Raw genomic sequence first — 26,206 nt, forward strand, 5'->3', positions numbered from 1 at the left:
AATTAAATCTACGCCTAAAAATATTCTGAATTTTATAATCATACTAAAAATGTCGCCTTAAAAATATAAATAAACCCGTGAGCGGAGCAGTATAGTCGGACGGGGCCGACCATACGATACCCTACACAACTTCCATGAAAATCTAACTTTCTGTGGTTCTATATTCTGAGATTGGGCAATATTTCGCGATATTTGCACACTTTTGACTGGCTAGAGGTCAGCAAATGTTACTAATAATCAGTACAGCGCCTCTAATTACTTGTCCAGATTCTCTTCACCGTGGATTGTGTTGTGATGTTCGGTTTCGACTCGAAAAGTACAAATAATTAAGTTTTCGGTCCACTTCATCCGAAAAATTATTAAATTATTATCATCACCTAACATTTTAGGCGTTGTCCTTGACCATAACTGGAACCTCATGGAACATTTCAAAATTATCAGCGCTATATTTCCGTATGAATACGTAAGCACCTGTAAATATTTAAGTGTAACTCCCACATCCGAGTACATACAACAATAAAATTGGTATCAATTTAAGGGTCAACCACTCCTCTTCGATACACTATCAACTTCTCGGGTCTATGTCCTTTAGTGGTAAATATATACGCTATAGGATACAAATTTGGTAATTTTTCACACAAAAGTTAGGGTCAATTTGACCCGCTAAATATTGACAGATCTTTATCAAAACAGGCATGCTTATTCTTTGACCCGATCCCCTTCTTCTCCATGCAAAAATTCGCGGTGTTTGGGGTCTTGATTGTCCAGAACCCATCCTATATGCAAAATTTCGTGAAGATTGGTCCATAACTGTGGCTTGTATAGTGTTTACAAATTATAATGGACGGACGGACACACATGTCTAGATCGACTCAACTAGTCGAGATATGACGATCGGTATACTTCTCAGCGTTACAAACTTTTGGGGCTGCACAAAGCTATAATACCCTGACAACATAGTTGTGTAGGGTATACAAATTATTCAATATATTTTTTAGAATTTTTAATAATGATATTTAAAACATATAATTGTTGGTAATCCTTTTATTTCGGTGTTCCAAAAATAACATCGTTCCCTTATTTCCTGTCAACAAAATTTCTGGTTCGCAAACTTATTTCCATAATTTCCTGCAATCTTGAGTCATGAGCACACTTTTGATGAATGTTCTGAAAGAATTTTGTTGAATATCAAAATTTTTATCGACAATCCGCACGTACATAGCTTACAAAAAACCAATAAATCTCATTTGGCATACCGCCATTCAAAGCAAAACAACAACAAAAAACAAAGCCCAAACAAAAAGAGGCTCAAAGATTTTAGGTTCTTTTGTGATTTTTTGTTGTTGCAAAAAATCAATTCACACATCGGAGATACCGATACAAAGACGAAAGTGAGAATACAAGAGAGGACTCTATCTCTCAAAAAAACTGCAGATGTATCTGGTAGATACATTATCCAAATGGAAATGTAAACAAAAATGAGATACACTGGAAGTGAACCAATTGGAAAATAGCAGTTGTTTTTTGATTAAGCAGGAGGGGGTGAGTATATGAGAGTGAACATATGTATATTGAGAAGAGCGAATTATATTTGTTTACATTTTTCTCACCCTCAATTGGGCCAACACACACACACATATCTAGAGCCGGAGTATCACTTGTAGGAGAGCGAGAGAATAAGCCATGAGGCCGGTTTCATTGTTCAATGGACGTTCAAATGAGAAGAGTGCCTTCCAACCACTTGTTGAGCACATGCAACAGATACCCAACTTCCAATTGTATCTGTTGTGGCTTTCGTATCCATGGAATACGGCGTCGTTGTTGTTGTTGGCTCATGGCCGAACTGTAAAGTATCTCTGAGTTGAAAACACTGATCAGTCACAATTGGACTTTTCATGGACGTACAACTGTTGGCGCGCACGTTTTATTTTTTTCTTCATTCGAATATTCAATATTTATGCTGTTTTGAAAATAAAAACGCGTTTAGCGGCATTTTCTCCGTGCTTTTTGTAAACAAACGGAATTAAATTACAATAAACGAATAACATAAATAAACAAGATAAAGTGCTAAAAAGGGAGTTTCATTAAATCAAATTCAAATTTGTTTATTTGTAAACCTATGTTGAAATGAAATCAAGTTCAAGTGGAAACAAAATAATCCCACATTAAAACAAAAAGATTAAACCCAAACAACGAAAAGTTGCTGAGAGAAAAAAAAAAATTGTGCTAAAAATTAATTCATACATTAGCTGAGCTGTGAGAACACAAAAGCACACAAAGTTTTCAATTTGCAATTAATTAATTACAGTTCGTGGGTTTGTGTGTGTGCGTATGCATGTGTTCTAGATCGACAACGGATATTACAAGCGATCATTGCGATCAAAATTACCTCAACATTCAAGAACGCTGAATAAGTTCAACTACCAATGATGTTCATTAAAGTATGAGCTCTATTTTATTGTCATTGCCACAACGTTACAAACGACAATTACAAGCAATGACTCTAGGCGTTATTATCATTTACACCACTTTGGTGTTCTACCAAAGTTCATATGGATATCCAAATATTAATGTAAGTATAATAAATGCATATTCATTTGATTAAAATTTACTAATTAAAAAGTAATCAGGAGGAGAGTAGTATGAAACAAGTAAAAACGTCGTAAAATTCTGACTTTGATCTTTTAATGGCCTTCAACATGAGATGGACATTGTAAATACCTCATATTGGATTTGACTATGTCAAACATGGAACCTGGTGGATTTTATCCTATGTGAAATGAGGTGCTAAATTGGGCACAGCAAACGTACTGAAATTGGCACAAGACATATATGTGGTGGTTATGTGAAAACGTGGACCAATGTGAAGTTGTTGTTCGAAGAAATAGTTTCCCCACTACAGTTGGAAAATGCATCATAAACCATGCAACTATTTAATTCGGGGTGAAACTTTTATATGAGGTCTATATAAAACATGGACCAACATGTTATTTGGAGCAGCATTTTATGAGGGCTATATCAAAATGTTTCAATGGGAAATTGCAAAAACCGAAAATGACCGGGGACTATATAAGCGTTAAGTTTTACAGAATATTAGAGGACTACAATAAGCGTGGATTTTTAAAGAATATTTTTTATAGGACTATAATAAGCGTGGATTGTTAAATAATATTTTTGGAGGCGTGGATTCTTAAAAAATATTTTTTAGAGGACTATAATAGGCGTGGATTGTTAAAGAATATTTTTTAGAGGACTATAATAGGCATAGATTGTTGAAGAATATTTTTTTAAAGGACTATAATAGTGGTGGATTATTAACGAATATTTTTAGAGGACTATAATAGGCGAGGATTGCTAAAGAATATTTTTAGAGGCGTGGATTGTTAAATAATATTTTTTAGAGGCGTGGATTGTTAAATAATATTTTTTAGAGGACTATAATAGGCGTGGATTGTTAAAGAATATTTTTTAGAGGACTATAATAGGCGTGGATTGTTAAAGAATATTTTTTAGAGGACTATAATAGGCGTGGATTTTTAAAGAATTTTTTTAGAGGACTAGAATAGGCTTGGATTGTTAAAGAATATTTTTTAGAGTACTATAATAAGCGTAAATTTTTAACGAATATTTTTTAGAGGACTATAAAAGGCGTGGATTTATAAATAAAATTTTTAGAGGACTATAATAAGCGTGGATTGTTGAAGAATATTTTTAGAGGACTATAACTATGTGATTGTATAATAAATCTTCTACCTGTAGAGATGATGTCTTTACATTATACCTTTCTGAGGTCGGTAAAAGGTTTTTTGTTTTCAGTGGACTTGTAAAAGGTATTTTGTCTTTAGAAGACTTTTCAAAGGGTATTCTATTCAGTACATTTAGGAGAAGTCTCTTTTCATAGATTTTCTAAATACCTCAAAAATGTATGTGTATATATTAAATATTGTATTTCAAATGTTAAACATTTATATCAAATACCAACATGTTACTTGACAAACAAAAACAAAACGCATACACACAAAGAAACAACCAAACAGTTTTTACCATTTGTTTGTTGTTTATTTCTTAACAATGTGAAAGCCTAACTAACAGACAGACAAGTCAGACAAGGGAGATTTCAACATCGTCAATGCATCTACCAGCCTTAAAGACTCGTGAGACTGCAGACGATTTTTTTCTTAATTTTATTCATTCAAAATTCATTTGACTAATATGGGAAAGCTAATTTGAATAAAATAAGTTAATAACCAATGGGGATTGTTTTTGGTTTTGATTTTCTTTTCAACGCTATTTTCCATAGAAGCAACCATCATAACATCCGATATCTATGGTATGATACAAACAATTTAAATATTTTATGCTTGACAAATATGTTTTCTTTTCATCATTCATTAGCTGGGTAATTGTGAATATTAAATGTTAATGCATTTATTTCTTTTGATTATAAATTTATTAGTGAATTTGGAATTTGAAAATTGATACGAATATGGGGTATGAGATAAATTAATCGTTTAGTGAAATTTCATATTTGAAAATTAAATTAAAATATAATGGAAATTTGAAAACGATAAAACAATGTTTTACATAAATAACAAAATAACAGTGAATTTTGAAAGGACTGATGGCTAAAATTTATTTTTGTTTTTGCTTTATATATCGTATTTTAGCAACTGTAGTTCGGAATTCTAAGAAAAGGTATTGATTTTTTGGATCCAGATTTTTGCTATTAACGATTTCAGTTTTTTGTGTTAGAGAAAGCTTCATACTATTTTGAGTGAATGAGAATGAGTTGAGTTTCCTATATATATGTATGTATTTATGTTTCTCTTAGTTTGTATTGGATGTATGTGTGTATATTTATGTGATTAATCATAAAAAGCGAACAGAGATACTTTACAATTTGGTTAAGTTTGGTCAGGCCGAATTTTTTATACCATCCCATACCCACCATCAAGTAACGAAAATGGGGCGAGGCCGGAGGACTATATGAGCGTGGATTTTTAAAGTATATTTTTTCGGGGACTTTAACAATCGTGGATTTTCAAAATATATTTTTTAGAGGACTATAATAAGCGTGGCTTTTTAAATAATATTTTTTCGGAGACTTTAATAAGCGTGGAATATTGAAATAATATTTTTTGGAGACTTTAATAAGTGTGGATTTTTAAGTAATTATTTACAATAAGTGTGGATTTCAAAAAATTAATTTTTTGAGGACTATAAAAAGCGTGGATTTTAAAAATTATTTTTTTTGGAAAACTATAAATAGCGTGGATTTTTAAAGACTATTTTTTTCCATGACTATAATAAGCGTGGATTTTTAAAGAATATTTTTCTAGAGGACTAAAATAAGCGAGGGTGACTATTTTTTCTATGACTATAATAAGCGTTTTTTATAATACTACAATAAGCGTGGGTGTTTCAAGAATATTTTTTATAATACTACAATAAGCGTCGATTTTTAAAGAATATTTTTCTAGAGGACTAAAATAAGCGTGGGTGTTTTAAGAATATTTTTTATAAGACTACAATAAGCGTCGATTTTTATTAAAGAATATTTTTTAATATATTAAAGGGTATTATAGCTTTGTGCAGCCCAAAAAGTTTGTAACGCCGCGAAATATTGGTCATAGACCCACCTTTAAGTATACCGATCGTCATATCTCAACTAGCTGAGTCGATCTAGACATGTGTGTCCGTCCGTCCGTCTGTCCAGTATAATTTGTAAACACGATACAGGCCACAGTTATGGAGCAATCTTCACGAAATTTTGCATATAGGATGGGTTCTGTCCAATGAAGACCCCTATTGTCTTTGGTAAAGATCGGATAATATTTAGGGGATGAAATGGACCAAATCCATAATTTTTGTCGATTTTTCTGGTTGCTCTAGAGGCTGCAATTATGTTCCGAACATCGTGAAATTTTACATGGAGAAGGGGATCAGGCCAAAGAATAAGCATGTCTGGTTTGATAAAGATCGGTCAATATTTAGCGGGTCAAATGGACTCTGACTTTTGTGCGAAAAATTACAAAAATTCCATTCTATGGAGCATATATGTGTACTCCTGAAGGACATAGATACGAGAATTTAATAGTATATACAAGATGATTGGTTGACTCTTAAATTGATACCAATTATATTGTCGTATGTATTCGGATGTGGGAGTTACACTTAAGTATTTAGAGGTGCTTACGTAATCAGATATTATTCAGTAACCCATTAGCAAACTAGAGGGCGGAAATATAGCGCTGATCGCTTTGAAATTTTCCATGAGGATCCAGTTATGTTCAAGGACAATGCCTATAACTTTCGGTGATGATCACATTATAATTATGGGATGAAGTGGACCGAATACTTATTTTTTTTGTGTTTTTTCGAGTCGATGCCAATAATAATCCGAATATCACAACACAACCCACGGCGAAGGGAATCTGGACAATTAATTAGAAGAGCTGTACTGAATATTAGTAATATTCGTAAAATATGTGAGTGTAAGGAAGAGGTGCTGTTGACCTCCAAACGGCCTAGAGGGAGCAAATATCACAAAATATTGCCCAGGCTCGGAATAAACATCCGTAGAAAGTTAGAGTTCGTGGTAGTTGTGTAGGGTATCGTATGGTCGGCCCCGTCCGTATATACTACTCCGCTCACTGGTTAAAAAATATATTTTTTCGGGGACTATAGTAAGTTGAAATTAAAATATTATTGTCATAGATTCAGTGTGGCATTTGTTTGTAGGGATGTGTGTGTGTTTACTTTTTTAGGTAAGCCAGCTTGATCCCTTTCTTGTTGTTTTAAATAAAAACAACAAGATTTTTATTTTTAAAGTGGGTTATATTCACATTGATTACTTTCGGGAAAGGCAGAGAAGACTATAGTTTTGGATTTCGCCACAAATCCTCATCAGTTCTCTTAGTTTTTTTTTGCTTGGGATATTGTCCCAGGGAGTCATGTATCACTCCACTAAACAAAACACCCTTCTTCCCCAATTTTTTTACATCCACAACGTCAAGCCTAAGTACTTTTAGAGAACGCTCTGTTTGAGAATTCTCTAAAAGTCTCAGCAAATTTTGTGGCGGAACATGTAACCATGTACCATAAATCCACTGTCATGCGTCTCTACTTTGCAGAGAATCAACATAACACCATTCAAATGACCGGGCTGTCGTCTATTTTTAGATTCAGTGTGTCATTTGTTTGCAGGGATTTTTGGCCGATTTCATGAAAACTATGCACCAATGACCCTTGCCTCTCCGATTTTGTTCCTTTTTTTTATTTTTTTGTATTGTGTGCATTATATATTGTTGTATATTTTGTGTTTTGTACTAATAAAAAATGTCGAGTTAATTATAAAACTATTAACTTGAAAACTCTTTAACTGTCTTAATATTATTGTACCCTGATCCGATCAAATAATCATAAATCAATCAAATAATTAGTCGTTTATACCGTTAAAACTATAAATGTTTGTAATAAATGTCGCACAGATCAGTTGGTGTGGCTATGTGTGTGCGTGCGTTTGTTTGCTTCTTTATGTTAGATATTTAAATTCTTGTTGCCCACCAGTCAGTTGCTTCATTCATTTAGTTTTAAAGCGTATAATGACTCTTTTTGAATTTAAATTCATTCAAGACAAACAAATCTCCAACGCCACCACCATCAGCAACAACAACAACAACAGCGACCATATGAATCCACCTATAAACATAATAATTGTCAATGAAATCAACACCTTTGTTCTAGAGATTTGTTTGGTTTGAATGTTCAATCGATCGATCGGTATGCTTTGTTTCTTGGCGATTGTTTGAGATTTTCTTTTGGTGGTTAAGACAACAACAACAACACCAACACCGGTAGAACTGAAAACCAGTACAAATTTGAGAAAAAAAAATAATAATGAAAATTGTATTGAATATTGAATGCAAACGTTGGATATTGAATTTCCAAGCATTGCATTTATATGCTCCCACAATAACTTTGGCACAAAACAACAACAACAACAGCAGCAAAAAACTGCTGATATTTATGAAGGAGTTGAATGGTGGCAAAAGCGATAAATACCAGAAAACGCCATCAACATTAAACTGTATGAATGAAAAACAGCAACAACAACAACATCAGCACCAAATATGATATTGAACAAACGATGTGGTTGCAACGAGTGTGTTAAAAACTGATAGCAAAACCTGGGTGAGAGAGAATGAGTGAGAGGCGCAGGGATAAGGGTATTTGTTTATCTTTTCAGGTTTTCCCGTCTCTCTCTCTCTCTCTCTTTAGTTGGAGCCCAACAAAACACCGTACGAATTGTGTAAGTAATGTTTATGGCTTTTTAACGGAGGGGTTTTTTGTTTGGTTTATTACCGGCTTGAAAAGCAACAAAAGAAAAATTAAAGACAAAAACACACACATACACATACGTAGCTACAAGCAAAACAAACACACTACCAAGAAAATGGAAGAAAAATTAATGTAGTGCTGTTATATTTCGAGAGTCTGTTGTCGTTGCTGTGTTGTGTTCTTTAATGTATTGTTTACACTGTTGTTTGTTGTTTTTGTTGTTGTTCTTTGTTTTTCTGTTTCATTTATTTGTATTGAACTGAAAATCATTCGTCGGCGAAAAGACAGTTAATGCAACGAACAGGTGCATTTTTATACGATCCCAATGATGGAGGTCATCAATCTCACGGTTTTTTGTGGGGGGAAGAAATTCAATATCAACGAAAAAATGAGAGCAGCGTACATGACATGGAAAGATCCCTTTTGTATCCAGAATATTTTGTTCGTGGACTATAATAAAAATTGATTTTTAAACAATATTTTATGGAGGACTATAATTAGCTTGAAGTATATAAGGATATTATTTTTGACGAATGTTATGAGCATGGACTTAAAGAATATTTTTGAAGACCTATAATAAGCGTGAATTCTTAAAGAAAAAAGAAAACGATTTTTAAATATTTTTTTTTTAGGACTATAATAAGCGTGTATTTTTAAGGAATATTTGTTTAGAAGGCATATTCCAAGCCTGGATTTTTAAAGAATATTTGTTTTAAAGGAATCTAAAAAAGGTGGATTTTAAGGAATATTTGTTTCAAAGGAATCTAATAAGCTTGGATTTAAAAAAAAATATATTTTTTCGAGGACGATAATAAGCGTGAGTGTTTAAGGAATATATTTTCGGGGGCTAATAAGCATGCATTTTGAAGGTATATTTTTGTGGAGTAATTAATCAGCATACATTTTTAAAAATATTTTTTCGAACACTATAATAAGCGTTGAGTTTTAAACAATAACTTTTTCGAGGACTATAAGCACAGTATATTTTTAAGGAATATTTCTTTCGAGCACTACAATAAGCGTGAATTTTTAAAGAACTTTCAAAGTGGACTTTCAAAGAATATTTTGTTCGAAAAGAATATTTTTTTGCGGGAACTATAATAGTACGTTTACATTTAACCGTTTACAGTGGGTCTCAATTGTCAATTCCTTTGCATATATGTCAAATAAATCCTCATAAAGTAGGTTAACCCGGTAAAAAGTTCTAATGCCGTCTAATAAGCCTGCATATGTCGTTTAATAAGCCTGTGGTTTTAAGAATATTTCTCTTACTTACTTAATTAGCTGGCTTGTTACAGAACGGTTGTTCAGTAAGCCGAGCTTATAAAAGATTTCCAAGCGCGTCGGTCTTGTGCGCAAATCCACCAATTCCAAGATGTTGTTTTCTACTTGGTCTTTCCATCTAATTCGTGGCCTTTCCCTTTTACGGAACTATCAGTAGGCTCGTTTTTGTATGCCTTTTGAGCTGGGACATTCTCATTCATCCGCGCAACATGGCCTAGCCACCGTAGTCGTTGCAGCTCAATACGACTGACTATGTTGATGTCCGCGTATAAATTGTAGAGCTAGTGGTTCATTCGACGCCGATATTCATCGTCGACGCAGATCGGCCCGTAGATCTTTCGGAGAATTTTTCTTTCAAACACCTCATCTCCTTGCGCAAGTACCCATGCTTCTGATCCATATAATAGCACGGGTAGTATCAGCGTGAGTTTGGTCTGGCGGGAGGTGGCCTTGCTTTTGAGTTGTTTGCTCAGACCATAGTAGCATCGGTTGGCCATCACTATCCTTCTCCGAATTTCAAAACTGATGTCATTCGTTTTATTTATGGTGGTACCAAGGTATATAAAGTCTTTAACTACTTCTAAGCTGTAGTTCTCAAGTTCCACAGTTGATCCGAGTCTACTGGATGTCTTGCGCGTTGATACCATCAGCTTGGTCTTCTCGCCGTTTACTGCCAGACCCACTTTGGCAGACTTTTTTCAATTTGTTCAAAGGTGGCTGTTACCGCTCGCAATGTTCGACCCATTATATCGATGTCATCGGCGTAGGCGAGTAACATGTGTTGTTTGGTGTACATAGTGCCATTTCTGTTCACTGTTCTGTTTTTCAAGGACTATAATAAGCTTGGATTTTTAAGGACATTTATCGAGGACTATAATAAGATTGGATTTTTAAAGAACATATTTTGCTCTGGTGATTAAAAAACTCCGCATCAAAGCAAAATTATGAAAAATATTTCAGCGTTGAAAATATATTCCAAGGACTTCCTATATTAGTTTTTAACACGTTATATTTGTGGAATATAGATAGTATCTCTAGAAAGTGACCTGTATGTAGTAAACACTTAAAAGGCCTTCCAAAGTACATTGGAAGTTCCCCAACTTCTGAAATCCTCCAGTAGCTTCGAAAACCGACATTGTATTTTGTTAATTATATTTAGAGTATTGTAGGTTTAAATCTATACCATTCCCATTTTGTTCTTAATAATGAATTAATCCTTCTGGTATGCATTGACTAGACCGCATCCCAATCTCCTTTCCAAAATAACTCCACACCCCATTAATAACAGAAATACTGGAGTTGCACTATCTACCATCAGCATTGTTGTAGGGCTTTTTCTTCTCCTTCTTTTCTGCTAATGATGGTGCAGGAAACAAAAAAAATCTATGGCAAATATCCAAACGAAGGGATGCTAATTAAAACAAAAATAGACAACTTGCATTTCCCTCTAAAGGATTTTCCTGTTGGTGGAAACGGGTAAACGAATACCTAAAAGTGTTACTAACAAAATTTCATCATATCCTGGCTAATGAATATCATTATGTTCGACATACATATTTTGTTAGGTAGCTATGTTACAAAGAAAACTGAGTCATAGAAAAATAGGAAGAAAATTATACCCGTTTTTAGGTCTCTTTTGATTTCCTACATCATGTTTTCGAATACTTGTTATTTGTTAGGCTAAATTTTATTATCACTTGGTAGTTTAGTTCTTTATAGCTGTACGACACCCTAATTAAATAGTTTCATTGCTTTTGGGTTTCCTGTTTTATCACCATTTAGTTGGTTTGGTTGCCTGGCTTTTTAACTATTTTTCCTATCTTTTTTGATACCAACTTTTTACGACCAATTTTTTATATTTTCTGAAAAAAATGTTTTTTTTCCTCTACAACAATCTTGACAATATATAGACTTGTTGTTGTAGAAAACAAACCAACGCTAACCGACTGTAATATCACGCGTGACCTGTGCTCTTATTTTCCATTTAATATACGGGTTTTTTGTTGGTTATGGAATGAGTTAAACACCACACTACTGCTTTTTACAACAAACACATGGGACGGGACAACATTTTACGTTTCATGTTGGTGTTGCCTTTCCAACTAGCACAAACTTCCAGGGAAACAGAGAGACCTACATACATACAAACGTGTATAGACAATGACAATGTCATCATCATCAACAACAAGGAGAATAAAAGGACGGAACGTTGAAACATATTCTTCATAAAAATAATGATAGTCTTTTGTTGTTGTTGCTTTTGGAGGTGTTTGAGGAGACAATGAAATGTTGACAATAGGAGCTACACCAACAATGGCATCAGCAGAAGAAGCAGCACCACCAACAACAACAAACAATCAAATATAATTGAATCGTCATAAAAAGCGACAATAGTATAGTCCCCACACCAGAATCACGACAGTGGTAGTGATGCCATAATAAATTTTAAGCTAATTTAAATTGGGTTACCATTTCCAAAACAACCCTTAATCAAAAAAAAAAAAAAAAAAAAAAATCGAAATTTGTATGTTGCTTATAGTACGTTTACATTTAACCGGATTTCGTTAACCAAGTAGGTTTCAATTGTCAATTTCTTTGCATATATGTCAAATAAATCCTCATAAAGTAGGTTAACCCGGTAAAAAAGTTCTAATGTATATGCCGTTTTATGAGGAAATAAAATAGAAACCAATGCACCGTTAAGGAGAATTTGTGGCAACACCGCCAAGAAGCAATAACCACCCCGACAAGAAGACCCATATAATTTACAACTAAAAATCGATAGTAGGTCTCCTATATAGAACACCGATAGGTATGCTATGTATTGAGTGTCTCGAATACCGATAAACGATCATCTATATATATATGAAAGAGTGATTGAAGTGCATCTATAGAAATAAGGCCGATGGCAGGTCTTCTATGAAATACCAAAGCGAGGTATTCAATCCATAGAAGACAAATTTGAGCTTTCTTATTTGCAGAAGCCCGAAATGAGGTCGCCTATCTATAGAATACAGGCGATTTTCTGCCAGAAATAAAACCCCGATTGGAGATCTTCTTACCTTAATCTGTGGGAGGCCTTCGATTTACAGAAACCCTAAATGAGATCGCCAACAGAAAAAATACGAATAGAGATCTTCTATCCTTAGAAAGTGTATGGGAAGTCTTCGATTTACAGAAACCCTAAATGAAGTCACCAATTATAGCATACACATCTATACAAAAAGGTCGGTGACAGGTTTTCCATCAATGGTCTTCAATTGAAGATTATTCAAAGGTTTTCTATTAAGAATCCCCATTTGAGGTCACCTTCCCATAGAATACCATTTGGAGATTTTATTTACTTTGAAGATATATGGTGGGTTCTCTACACATTAAATACCGACATATGTGAGGCCTTCTATAAAAAACAATACCAATGGAAGATAGACGGGTGCTTATCTATTCATATATAGAAGCTGAATCCGATAGATCTTCTACACTTAGAAGCTTGATAGGATGTTCTCTATTTACGAAAGCCCGAGATGAGGTCACTTATCAATAGAATACCTTAGAAGAACGATGGTAGGTCCTCTGTTATAAATAAAATACCGATTGAGATCTTTTATCCTAAGAATGCAAAATGCAAGGTCTTTTATAAATAAAATACTACTGGGAGTATTCCATCTAGGGTAGACCGAGGGGTACTTATCTATTCACAGATTGAAAATCTATTCGTTAGGAGATCTTTTATACTAATACGATCGATAGGAGGTCCTCTGTATATAAAATACCGATGACAATCTTCTATCTTTAGAAACTCGATGTCTTCAGAAACTCGAGGTCTTCTATAAATGTAGTACTGTTGGGACTGATAGAAGACTTATAAAAGAGTAATTTGAGGTCTACTATATACATCTGTAGAAGAATGATCGGTCTTTTAACAATGAGCCCGAAATGAGGTCGCCTTTTCATAATATATCGATGGTTGGTCCTATTTCTTCAATCTTTACAAGATCAATTGGAAGTCCTCTGTACATAAAATACCGACAGATATGAGGTCTTCTATAAAAACAGCTGGGAAGTATTCCATCTATGAACGGGTAGTAACTATCTACCCATAGATAGAAGACCTATCTCATAGGAGATCTTCTATACTTAAAGATCGATAGGAGGTCCTGTGTACATAAATACCTATAGAGATCTTCTGCCCTTAGAAGATCGATGTGACTTCTATAAATAAAATATTGCTGTTCACTTATAGAAAGCATATAACAACTAATTTGAGGTCTCTTGGTCTTGCTGAAGACCGACTGCTAGTCATATATTCATATATAAAATGTTCTTTAAGGTCTACGATAAATAGAGAACCAGTGAAAGCTTTTGTATGGGGGTTTCGATAAATGTTAAAAATATCCTTAATTTCGTTCAGATCGAAAGTTTTATATAGCACACGTTAAAAATATCCTTAATTTCGTTCAGATCGAAAGTTTTATATACCCCACCATGAGGTGTATATTTAAGATACCTAAAACCTGTCGGGACCCTTCTATGGAGTCCTTGAACGAATATTAAATGTTTTTTTTAATAATATTTTCTACTCAATAGAGTCCTATTGCGATCATTAGATATTTAGACACTCTTTTCAATAAAATCGAAATTTGCGAGGTACAGTTATATAGGGCTTGTCCTAAAAATTGCACCAATATTGATGATTTCGGGTAGAACGATTTCCTACCCAATAAGAACACAAAATATCCAAAATTGCAGCCAATTCGGTTGAACAATCTTGCCAAAATCTCCATATTCCAGTGGACCTACTTTCCACATTTTCTGCGATGTTTTTTCTAACCCGAAATGACATGACACATTTAATTTACACTTCAACTTATGGTGAAGGGTATATAATTATACAACTAGTTCACTGTTGGCGACAACAAAAACAACAACAAAACACAAATTGAAATTAAGCTTTTGTTTTTATTGAAAGACTACATACACACTCACAACCGAGAGACAAGTACATTTTACACGAAACAACTTCATGTTTTTCGTTTTTAAGGGAAAAATGTAACAACTTATTTCATTTTCTGCACAGACGACCGACATTGCTATGGAATGATGGGGGATACAGGGCACAAAGCAATAAAACATGGCGACATTGTTGTATGTGTCGTGTATTCTTCGTCAAATCCAAAAAAAACACACACACCCGGGAAAAGTATAAGTATTGTTGTGTTGATGACATGCTGGCTGCATGTGTTCCATACCCAGTTCCAAAAACCTGAAAAAGATACGAAAATGATATGATGTGACTGAATGAGTGACTGTATTAATACAACAGTAGCAGGGATACACTCAAAGAAAAATGTGTGTGTGTAAAAAATCAGAAAAATTGGGAGAAGGTTTCGATTAGTCGGTTTTCAGTTTCAGTGTTCAAATCTATGCTTATGCTAGAAAAAAACTATTATTAATTATTAATTTACATTGTATTACAAGGTGAGCTCTGAAGTGTAATTCCAAAACATTTCTATTCGAGTGTAAAATGAAATTGTAGTATTAAAGCACAATACTCTTCTCCCCCTAAACCATGATATGTAGAAGACTACAAACACACATACCTATATAGCATGTGACCCCCCATTGTTGAGCTTGAATGGGCTTTTTATGGTTAAATGGTGTTTGTCACCGTTTAATGGTGTTTAAAGGCATTACAACACCGCTGGTGTTTTTCACTGTGTGTGTGTTGTTTTAATCTATTGTCGCTCTCATATAGAGGCGAGGGAGATATCAAAGATTTTAATCGTTTTATACTAAATCAATGTCTTCTCATTCTTTCTTTGCAGATTTCTCCGAATTCCCCAGCACAAAAATATCACAATGAAAAAATCAGCGATGTTCAAACACATCACATGAAATTATTACAATACGAAAGCTCTAGTACAAATGCACCCGCAGTGGCGCCAACCACCAATCCAACATCCACACAACACCAACAACAATCAAAGTCAGTTGGAGGTGGTGCTGGTGGCAGTCATTCAATGCGGGATGTGCTATCGAATCCGGTGCATACATCTGTGGTGCAACCAACAACGGTGATAATACGCAAAGATTTTCATAGTTTTAATTTTTCCGATATTGAATTGCCGGTGGAGAGGCCAACAGCATCGGTGCACTATTTGCGAAATAAACATTTGTTGCACGATTTGTCACAGCGTTCAGTGACGGGAACACCGAAACCACCCACCACCGAATTGGATGATATCTTCATTAGTGTGAAGACGACAAAAAGTTATCACGACAGCCGGCTGGCAATGATTGTCAAGACATGGTTTCAATTGGCCAAAGATCAGGTAAGTGGCGAATTGTAAATTTAGCTGTTAAGAAAAAGAAAATAATATTTTGAATTAGAAAAATTGGGTTGGATATAACAAATTTGATTATCAAGAAATTGAATGAAAAGAGTTTTTTATCTACATCTGAACCACATTTTAAAAACTTCAATAGGGTTAGTTCTTACGCCCAAATTGCAGCAATTTGGATAGTGAAATGCAGACACTTGCCTCACAATAACTAAACTAGGAAGCAGAACCTCTATTATATTATTTTTATTATGAAAAACGAACGAGGCCGTTATATAAGTGTTATGCCAAAAAGATAACCAATACCATTTTATGAAAATATTTCTTATAATTTCAAAATTCCGGAAAAATGTGGGTAATGTTATATAAAGACTATATCCAATCGGAATTCTAACTATCAAATTGTGACCAGTTCGTTTAGAAATCTTGTCCAAAATCCTTAAAAAATTAGGAGTTACCGTTATAAGTCAATAATCTTGAAAATCTTGAAAATATCGAAAATCGACAAGGAGGAAAGGGGTTTCGAAATTTTCGAAAAGTATTTTCTTAAAGAATCAGATCCGATATAGTCCAATATTGTTAATTTTTCTTAGAGATATTTGCAAGGCAATCGGACATCAAAACCATAAACGTTAATCAATTCGATTGAAAACGTGGCATTGTGCAAATCGAAGGGTACATATAGGAACTTTGGTGCACCATTTACATAAAATCGGACGAAAATATATATGGGAGATATGTCGAAATCTAAGCCGATCTTCCTGAAACTCACCAATCACCGGGACCCCCGGGCCGCCCCCCTGCGTACGTCCCTGATGGGAGCTATATTTAAATCTGAACCGAATTTTAAATTTAAACACAAAAAATTTAACACACATAATTCTAGACCTAATTCATTACGCTGTACCAAATTTCGTGCAAATCGAAAGATATATAAAGACTTTGGTACACAATTTCCCTTAAATCGGACGAAAATATATATGGGAGCTATATCCAAATCTGAACCGATTTTCACGAAACTTTGCACACATCATTCTAGACCTAATTCATTACGCTGTACCAAATTTCGTGCAAATCGAAAGATATATAAGGGCCGTTTACATTAAATCGGACGAAAATATATATGGGAGCTATATCTAAATCTGAACCGATTTTTCCCAATTAGGGTTCGTCCTTGGACCGAATAAGTGACCTATGCCAAATTTCATCCAATTTGGATTATAAATGCGACCTGTACTTTGTTTACAATTTAACATCGACAGACAGACGGACGGACGGACATGCATAAATCTACTCAGAAAGTGATTCTATGCATATTCTCTAAAGGAACCATGTGTCTATCTCGTTTCCTTTTGCCTGTTACAAACATATGCACAATGACATAATACCCTGTACCACAGAGTGGTGAAGGGTATAAAAACGTTGGTAAAAGTTCGAAATCGCATTTTCAGATAATAAAACCAATAACTAATGTGACCCCATCTATAATCTTATAAGCAATATTTTTGTAAAATATTGCGAGGACTGTGTCTTGTGATATTTGGACTCCGGTAAAAAATTGAGGACTAAAAGGACACTTAAGGAATCGAGTTAGAAGTACGATGTTTTCTACTTAATAATCCCTCATTTGATTTTACTAAAGAAATGCATTCTCAAATATATATATATATATATATATACAATAGCACCAAATCAGGATATGAAACTATATCTTCATGTATAATAGGGTCGCCAGCAAAAAAATGATCTCGCCACTGAATTGGGCTTTTATTAAAATTAAAGAGATGTATGCAATTAAAATTACAATAAGTTGGAAATAGAGCCAAAAATCGATGGTGACGGACCTGAACGTGGACCAATCTTCGTATTTGACTTACCTACAATAGATTTGCAGTGTATCTGGAACTGATAGATAGACAGATCGACATTGCTAGATTGTATAAAGAATGTTGCCTTTTACAGTACAAAATTATTTATGCCCCGTACGTATGAAAATCCTAGTTTTATGCTGTGAATGGAAGGCCTAATTACATGGCCACCTATCTATAGAAATTCTGTTCCATTCAATATTTCTTAACATGTTTTTTTTTCTATGGATGCTTGAATCTCCATTGAACCCTATAAATTACATATGTCATTAAATCATTATTCTATATATACGAACTCTCTTTTTTCCACAATTTTCCTTTAAGGGGACCCCCCCATTCTCGGGGTCAAAATTGTTGTTGATATAATTCGAATCTACACTAATTAAACAATGTCCCTACAAAATTTCAAGTGAAAATCTCAAGAACTCATTGAAGATATATCCGATTTATTGTGTCAACATCAAGTGACTGAAGGGCTTCTTAAACTTTAAACGAGTTTTTCTTAAACATTTTTTTGCGAATGGCGGGCACGATTCTCAAAAACTAATAATCCAATCGGTTCCAAATTTTGCAAGGCTTCTCTGGGAGTGTATATAATTTGGATAAAGCCAATCGGTGAAGATCTTCCTTATTTTTTAACTTGGTTTTTGGTAAAAAATCGGCGATTTTCCAAAAATATTTTTTCAAAGGTCCACCATTTTGTTAATTTTAGAGCGAAGTCTATATTCGGATTCCGATGTTCCAGTGAGGAGTTATCATGCCCGCCATCAAAAATAAGGACTTTTCTTTAATTACAAAAAACAACAACAAAACAATAACAAAATTTTTTTTGTAAATTATTTTTCTTCTCTTTTAAATCTTCAATTATATATGTGCAAAGTTACAAACCTCCACAAGCATTAGTATTGATTTACCAGCCCATTTAAAATCTTGAAAAATTACAATCGAGAATGGGGGGGGGGGGGTTCCCTTAAATCGTTTATAATTTGTTTACTGAGTACACGTTATATTCCCGGAATACCTCTTTAAATACAAAAAAAAAAAAAAAAGGGAAAGTGAAAATCAGAAATTATTCAATTTTTTCTTCATTTTTGTTCTTGTCCTGAAATCACTGCATTAAAAAAACACCTTGGTATGATATAAAGGAAAAGGAAAATTTTTCAAAATTATGAAAAGAAGACGAAAGAACAAAGAATTACGAAAACCAACCCTCCGTACGTTTTCACTCACACACACACACTTCCCTACTTATGATGGAGTCTTTGAGCATGCATACCTTGAAGAGTGTCTTTAAGAACTATATATATGTATGTCAACACTTGTTAGGGCATAAAACTAGAACTAAGTGAAGGACTGTGCATACTCCATGAAGTACCAAGTAGTACATGTGTACGTACGACACCCAATAGCAATTCCACCATCCCACAGCACCTCAGCTATAATATATGAAATTGCCATGTGTAGAAAACTAAAGAGAAAAATTAAATTAAGGAAAACGAAAAAAAATTGAAAGCCATTTCATGAATGGCTGACAATTTTAATAACAATTCATCGGTGTTGGAAAATTCCCCTTTGCTATGGGCAAGGTTGAAAATTTTTAAAAAAAATGTGAAATTGAAAATCCCTTGAATAAAGTTCTCACAGTTTTTGTTTTTCCAATCACCACATATACATTGCTGGGAGAATTGAGGGGCCCTAATTAATTGAAGATTTATGTTTATATCATTGAATCTCTTTACCCATGTGTGCCAAAGAATGAATCACCACCATTAAATGTAACACATTAGGGTAATATATTTTATTTTTAGTTCCGTGTGAACAACATTTGGGCTAGATATCATTTAATTAAAATATTTTATTGTGGGAATTTTTTTGTTGGAAATATATATTTTGTTGTTGCTAAAAATAGATTGATAATTTATTGCATTTGGGATTATTTATATAGACTAAAAAATTTAATATTATTAAGTCGTATTTTTTATAATCAAAAATGTGACCATTAGCTTCAAAATACCCTCTTCCACGAAAAATTATAATTGAAACTGGATTGTGGATGATTGAAACTGGATTGTGGAGGGAAATCGAGAAATCAAAAATATGCTAACAGCAATTTGTTCTCATTATTTACGTTTGTTTATCTGTATGCGTAATGGTATTCCAGAGCCCATAACTTTGAAATTCATCGGCGTATATTCCTTGAGGGGGACACATTTATAAATCCTCAAAGTTTGTGTGTTTTATCTCATCAAATAAATGGGGTTTTTATGTTTCGGTGGCCTTAACTATGGTCATAGTCGGCGCAACTTTCTTCTTGATTTTTAAAAAGTCAAATCTCTAGTTTAAAACTAAAGTATAAAATCCGCTTATGGTCTTAAAACTATGGACATAGTCGGCGCAACTTCCTGCTTAAATATTAAAAAACTAAATCTCTAGTTTAAAACTAAAGTATAAAATCCGCTTATGGCCTAAAATTTTTCTAAGATATGGCCAAAAATATAAAAATATCTGAATTTATCAATATTTGAAAATTTGAGTAAACATGTTTTAGAGGTCATAACATAACAATTATCTGAGACATGGCTTAAAATAAATAAGTACCCAAAATGTTCAATGTTAGAATTTTTTGCGTAGTCATTTTTCGAAGGGCATACTTTTTTAACTAATCGAGACATCTTCGTGAATTAACTTGATAATTAATGACAAATATGTGAAGTTAAAAAAAAGATATAAATGATGGATATATATCCTGATGATTTTATGGAATACCACACAAATTACTCACTGTCTCATTAGTAGACTTTAGGCATTTTTGAGGAACCGTTTCCATATCTTTTGAACTAAGCGCGATAGCTTATTAAAATTAATTGATTATAAACAATAATAAACATATAATAATAAACATTACAACTATATTCGATATTTTAAAGGTTTTAGCTGATTTTTCTTATAAAAAAGTTTTGCCATACCAAAAGTTACGTCTTCCGTGCTATTGGGGGTGGAAATTGCCTTCGATGTAAGTCAAATTTTGCCATAGCCCTCATATTAAAGTCGTCACAATTTTACGCATTTGAAATGTCCTAGGAAAAATTTCTACAGACCACATGGAAAAACCAGTAAGGAAAGTAGTAAAGTCGGATGGGGCTACTATATGATACCCTTCACCACTATGGGTATATTAAACAGGACTATTAACACGAAATTGGATGAGCTAAAATATGTGATATTTATTTAAATGTGAATCGACTTATCATGCCATTCGTTTGTTACAATGGGGCAAACGTATTTAAATCGACTTTAAACAAATATCACTAGGACATCCACTCAAGGCTCAATTCAGTACGTACAACATTTATATAAAATCGGACGAAAATATATATGGGAGCTATATCTAAATATAGGGACTTTGGTGCACCATTTGCATAAAATCGGACGAAACTATATATGGAAGCTATATCTAAATCTGGACTGATTTTCAAATCGAAAGATATAAGGACTTTGGTGCACCATTTGCACAAAATCGGACGAAACTATATATGGGAGCTATATCTAAATCTGGACCGATTTTCACGAAACATGGCAGACTCACAGTAGGCTCAATTCTGTTCGGTTTGCCAAATTTCGTGCAAATTGAAAGAAATTTAGGGACTTTGGTAAACCATTTACCTTAAATCGGACGAAAATATATATGGGAGCTATATCTAAATCTGAACCGATCTTTTCCAATTTCAATAGGGTTCATCCATGGGCCAAATAAGTGACCTATGCCAAATTTCATCCAATTCCGATCATAAATGCGACCTGTACTTTGTTAACAAAAATACATGGACGGACGGACAGACTGACATGCGTAAATCGACTCAGAAAGTGATTCTATGCATATTCTCAAAAGGAACCATGGGTCTATCACGATTCCTTTAGCCTGTTACAAACATATGCACAAAGACATAATACCCTGTACCACAGTGTGGTGAAGGGTATAAATACCAGGATGGGTAATTTGGTGAGGGAATTTTTACTTCAATGTAGGTCGATTTTGGCATAGCCCTCATGTTGTAGATGCCATGGAAGAAATCTCTGGACAGGTAATTTACACAATAAGCTCGCATATAATTATTCCGATCGAGTTTAGGTATTTTCATTGCTAACCTTATGCTGGAGAGTATAAAAAGTTCGGCCCGGTCGAACATAAAACTTTTCTAACTTTTGACGAAAGTCCTTGTCTGTTATATTAAGGGCCCAAAAGGACATCATTGGTCAAGTTTTTAAGTTATGGGCCCCTATTTCACATCTTATGAGCGATTTTTTGTAGAATATTTGGAGGCCTTTTTATTCGTGAACTTTAGAGATACCAGCAAAAAATGCAACACGCTATACCTCAAAAATATGAGCTACGCCTATGTTGTTCCTATATAATTGACCTCGATTTTGTGTCACAGTATTGTTATAGAAATTTCATTATAAAATTTTTACTGTGATAATACCTAAAATGGGTTGGGCCTATTATGTGGAGCCTATGTAGTGATAACTTTCTTATTTCTAATTGCCGCATCGACACAAAATTGTGCACCTACAATGAAATTTAGTCCAGTAGACGGTGTATTCATTTTGATTTAAGTCGGTTCAACAAAGACATTTTATAATAACGACAAATTGAAAAAATATGAAATTTAAAAAATAGCCTCTCACTCCACACCTTAGATATGATTTTGAAAACGCCCTCTCTCCCTTTAAATTGCCAATTAAAAAATCTAATCAATTCAATATCCCAATTTCCTACCGTTTTTTTTTTTGTCCCTTACCTTATGACCCTCCAGCGATAACAAATTAACAAATAATAAAAAAATTCGTGCCTTTTCCACAAATATGTTCCGCCCATAATTGCCGTTAGGGTAAATCAGTCAGCAGCCGCATCACTATTAGAGGTGGTCCATGGGGATGCATAAACAAATCATAATGAAGCTACTCTTTCAACCATACCAACCTGTTAAACATACCTACACACATGCATACGCATATTTGTTTGTCCATTTCACTTGTTGTTGTTGTTGTGTTAATGACATATTTATACAAATATAAATAATATGATGCTACAGCACACTACTCTTAATTACCTTAAGTGGTCTCCCACATTATAAAATCATAAAAGTTTCTCAAAAACACATTCTCCTCTTATGCTGCTGCTGATGCTGGATGATTGGAATAGCAGTTGGGCGACATTGCCATTGGCCATGTTTAACCCTTTTAAACTTTATTTTACGACCACCAAGATTGTAGTTGTGGGGATCAGGTAGTAGTAAAGCGATGTTGATGGGTAATTATTGTTGTTGTTGTTTTGCTCAGAACATGACAACAAATCTGTGGAGATTGAAAGACTTAATGGCTTAAAAAGATGCATAGTTGGATTTTTTTTAAACACTCAATTTTGTTGTTTTGGTTCCTACATAACATCGGAATATTTGTCACGTTAACTGTTTGTTTTCCATTTCAATAATATATTCCTGGTCACATATCGGACACAAAAAAACCGAATATTTACATGTTCCTTTACAGATTGTGCTTTTTTTAAGAAATCATATTTGTGTGCGTGTTTTTTTTTCGAAATTTCAATCATGTCTCAGGTCCCCAAATGTCAAATGAAAACAAAAATGAAATGTTTTAGAAAAAAACAAAAATAAAACCAAAAACTATTCTCAACATTTTTTTAAAATTTAAATGGGATTGCCAGTTATCCAGACCAAGCAGTTTAGCTGACAGAACTGAATGCTGTCCAGCTAGTCAGCCAGCCAGTCATTCCAAAATCCAAATGCAAAGATAAAAAAGAGCATAACAAACAAAACGCCATGAAAGTATGCAAAGGCACGTTCAGGATTTATGAGTTCTTTAGAAGACGATTGTTTTTTTTCAGTTTCTCTTCGTTTGTTGTTTTCTTTAAAAAGAAAAATAAAAGAAAACAATAGGAAACAAAAAATGCATTTAAGTACATAAGTTTTGTAGAATTCGAATATTAGTTAACTTTCAATATTTTCAAGAAAGGAATAGCAATATTCTTAAAAAAAGGAAAACATCGGGCCGAATTGAATATAGCCTCCCCAATGGAATTAGGGGACTTAATCGAACTTTGAGTCGAGATTGAAGGTTTGGATATGGAGATTTTCTATATAATGATATCGATATATTGGATACTCATTGTGAAGAAAATCTCCCTATAGATATATATATTTGCAGACAAGTTTCAAAGTGGCTCTAATTTGAGATATATATTTGCAGTATTTTGGCGTAACCCTCGTTTAAACCAATTCTATGAAATATGATAATATAAAACGTCAGTCTGCAGTTTAGAAAAAAAAATCGAAAAATAACCAAAACTATTTTCTGAGCACGTTCCAGTCATGCATGACAATGACGACGGTGACAACAAATGTGACCATTTGTTTGAAATAAATAAAACAACAACGTAGATACAAATTTGTGGTGTCTGTTTGGAATGGACCAAAAATAAAATAAAAAAAATATTCCCGAAAGTTGTGAGTGTTCCATGATTTGGTTGGGAGATTTAGTAACTTCGTTCCCTGAAATCACATTCAAATGCTGCAAAAATGTAATTTTCAAATGATTTGCCAGAAAGTTTGTTTCGATATTATATTTATTTTGAAGGATTTAGCGGTATTTTGTCATTGCAGTATCTGTAAGGTGGCATTCGGTGATATTGGATCGCAAACCATATTTTTTGCGAAAATTTTTATACCCTTCATCACACTATGGTACAGGGTATTATGTATTTGTGCATATGTTTGTAACAGGCAAAAGGAATCCAGATAGACCTAAGGTTACTTTTGAGAATATGCATAGAATCACTTTCTTAGTCGATTTAACCATGTCCGCCCGTCCATGTATTTTTGTGAACTAAGTACAGGTCGCATTTATAATCCGATTTGGATGAAATTTGGCATATGTCACTTATTTGGCCCAAGGACGAACCCAATTGAAATTGGAGAAAATCGGTTCAGATTTAGATATAGCTTCCAAATATAGTTTCGTCCGATTTTATATAAATGGTGCACCATACTGCCAATATTGGTCCGATTGAGACCATATTTTGAACAGAGTACTGAATTAGGTCTAGATTGATATGTGCCAATTTTTTTTTAAATCGGTTCAGATTTAGATATAACTCCAATATATAGGTTAGTCCGATTTTATGTAAATAGAGCACCATACTGCCAATATTGGTCCGATTGAGACCAAATTTTGAAAAGAGTACTAAATTAGTTTTGTTGAAATCGGTTCAGATTTAGATATAACTCCAATATATAGGTTATGGTGCACCAAACTGAAAATGGTTGCGAAGTTTTATTGGAATCGGTTCAAATTTAGATATAGCTCCCATATGGTGCACCAAATTGAAAATGGTTGCCCGATTGGGACAAAATGTTGCACAGAGTACGAAATTTCGTCCAGTTTTGTTGAAATCGGTCCAGATTTATATATAGCTCCCATATATAGTTTCGTCCGACTTTATGTAAATGGTGCACCAAACTCCCAATAATTGTCCGATTTAACAAAATTTTGCACAGCGCACTGAATTCAGTCCAGTTTGACATGTATGAAGTTTTGCTGGACATCGGTCCAAATTTAGATATAGCTCTCATATATATTTTCGTTCGATTTTAGATAGATGGTGCACCAAACTTCCAATATTTGTCCGATTGAGACACAATTTTGCACAACATACTGAATTAAGTCCAGTTTGATGTGTGTGAAGTTTTGTTGAAATTGGTTCAGAGTTACATATATCTCCCATACAAAGTTTTGCCAAACTTCATACAAATGTTACACCAAAAATTTAAGTCTGCCAGATTGACATGAATTTTTTTATAGATTTCAGATTATAGATTTTATAGATTTCAGTTTTTAGTGGTTCAAATATCTATGTAGATCACATTTGTTTTCTACCCGATTTCATGTCTTTTGTCATCCAAAGATGGTATGTCTTTTCTATCAACAGGATATTGTACACATTATCATTTCTTGCTTGTAAAAGTGGTGAAGGGTATCATATAGTCGGCCCCGTCCAACTTTTGAACTTTCCTTACTGGTTCAATATAAGACCGACGATTTATACAGCTTTTATAATACTGAAAATAGTACGGGACCTATGCCATATTTTCAGTATTATTTTGTTCTCATCAAAGTGACTATAATTTCTCATATAGGATTCTAAGAGAAAGAGAAGAGGATTCTAAGAGAGAGAGAAATAATTCAATCTAGGTTAGTTTTTCAAAACAACATCCATACAAATGTCCCGTTTAATTTTCGGTATGTTGAAGTTCCTACCCCAAGTTTTCAATCTGAGTTTCTATAATATGGAGATTA

General features: G+C 33.8%; 1 protein-coding gene across 1 annotated transcript in view; it reads left to right on the plus strand.

Moving 5' to 3' along the window:
• The first annotated feature begins 2,388 nt into the window (after positions 1–2,388).
• Positions 2,389–26,206, plus strand: part of LOC133327488 (fringe glycosyltransferase) — a 43,555-nt gene continuing 19,737 nt past the window's right edge. Inside the window, exons 1-2 of the mRNA XM_061536006.1 lie at positions 2,389–2,572; positions 15,450–15,956. Of these exons, the coding sequence (XP_061391990.1) occupies positions 2,444–2,572; positions 15,450–15,956 (636 nt within the window). The 5' untranslated portion in view covers positions 2,389–2,443. The remainder of the gene's footprint in view (positions 2,573–15,449; positions 15,957–26,206) is intronic.

The sequence above is a fragment of the Musca vetustissima genome, unplaced genomic scaffold (genome assembly GCF_032173495.1).
Source record: "Musca vetustissima isolate MV318-11 ecotype Yass unplaced genomic scaffold, APGP_CSIRO_Mvet_v1 utg38030, whole genome shotgun sequence".
Lineage (NCBI taxonomy): Eukaryota > Metazoa > Arthropoda > Insecta > Diptera > Muscidae > Musca > Musca vetustissima.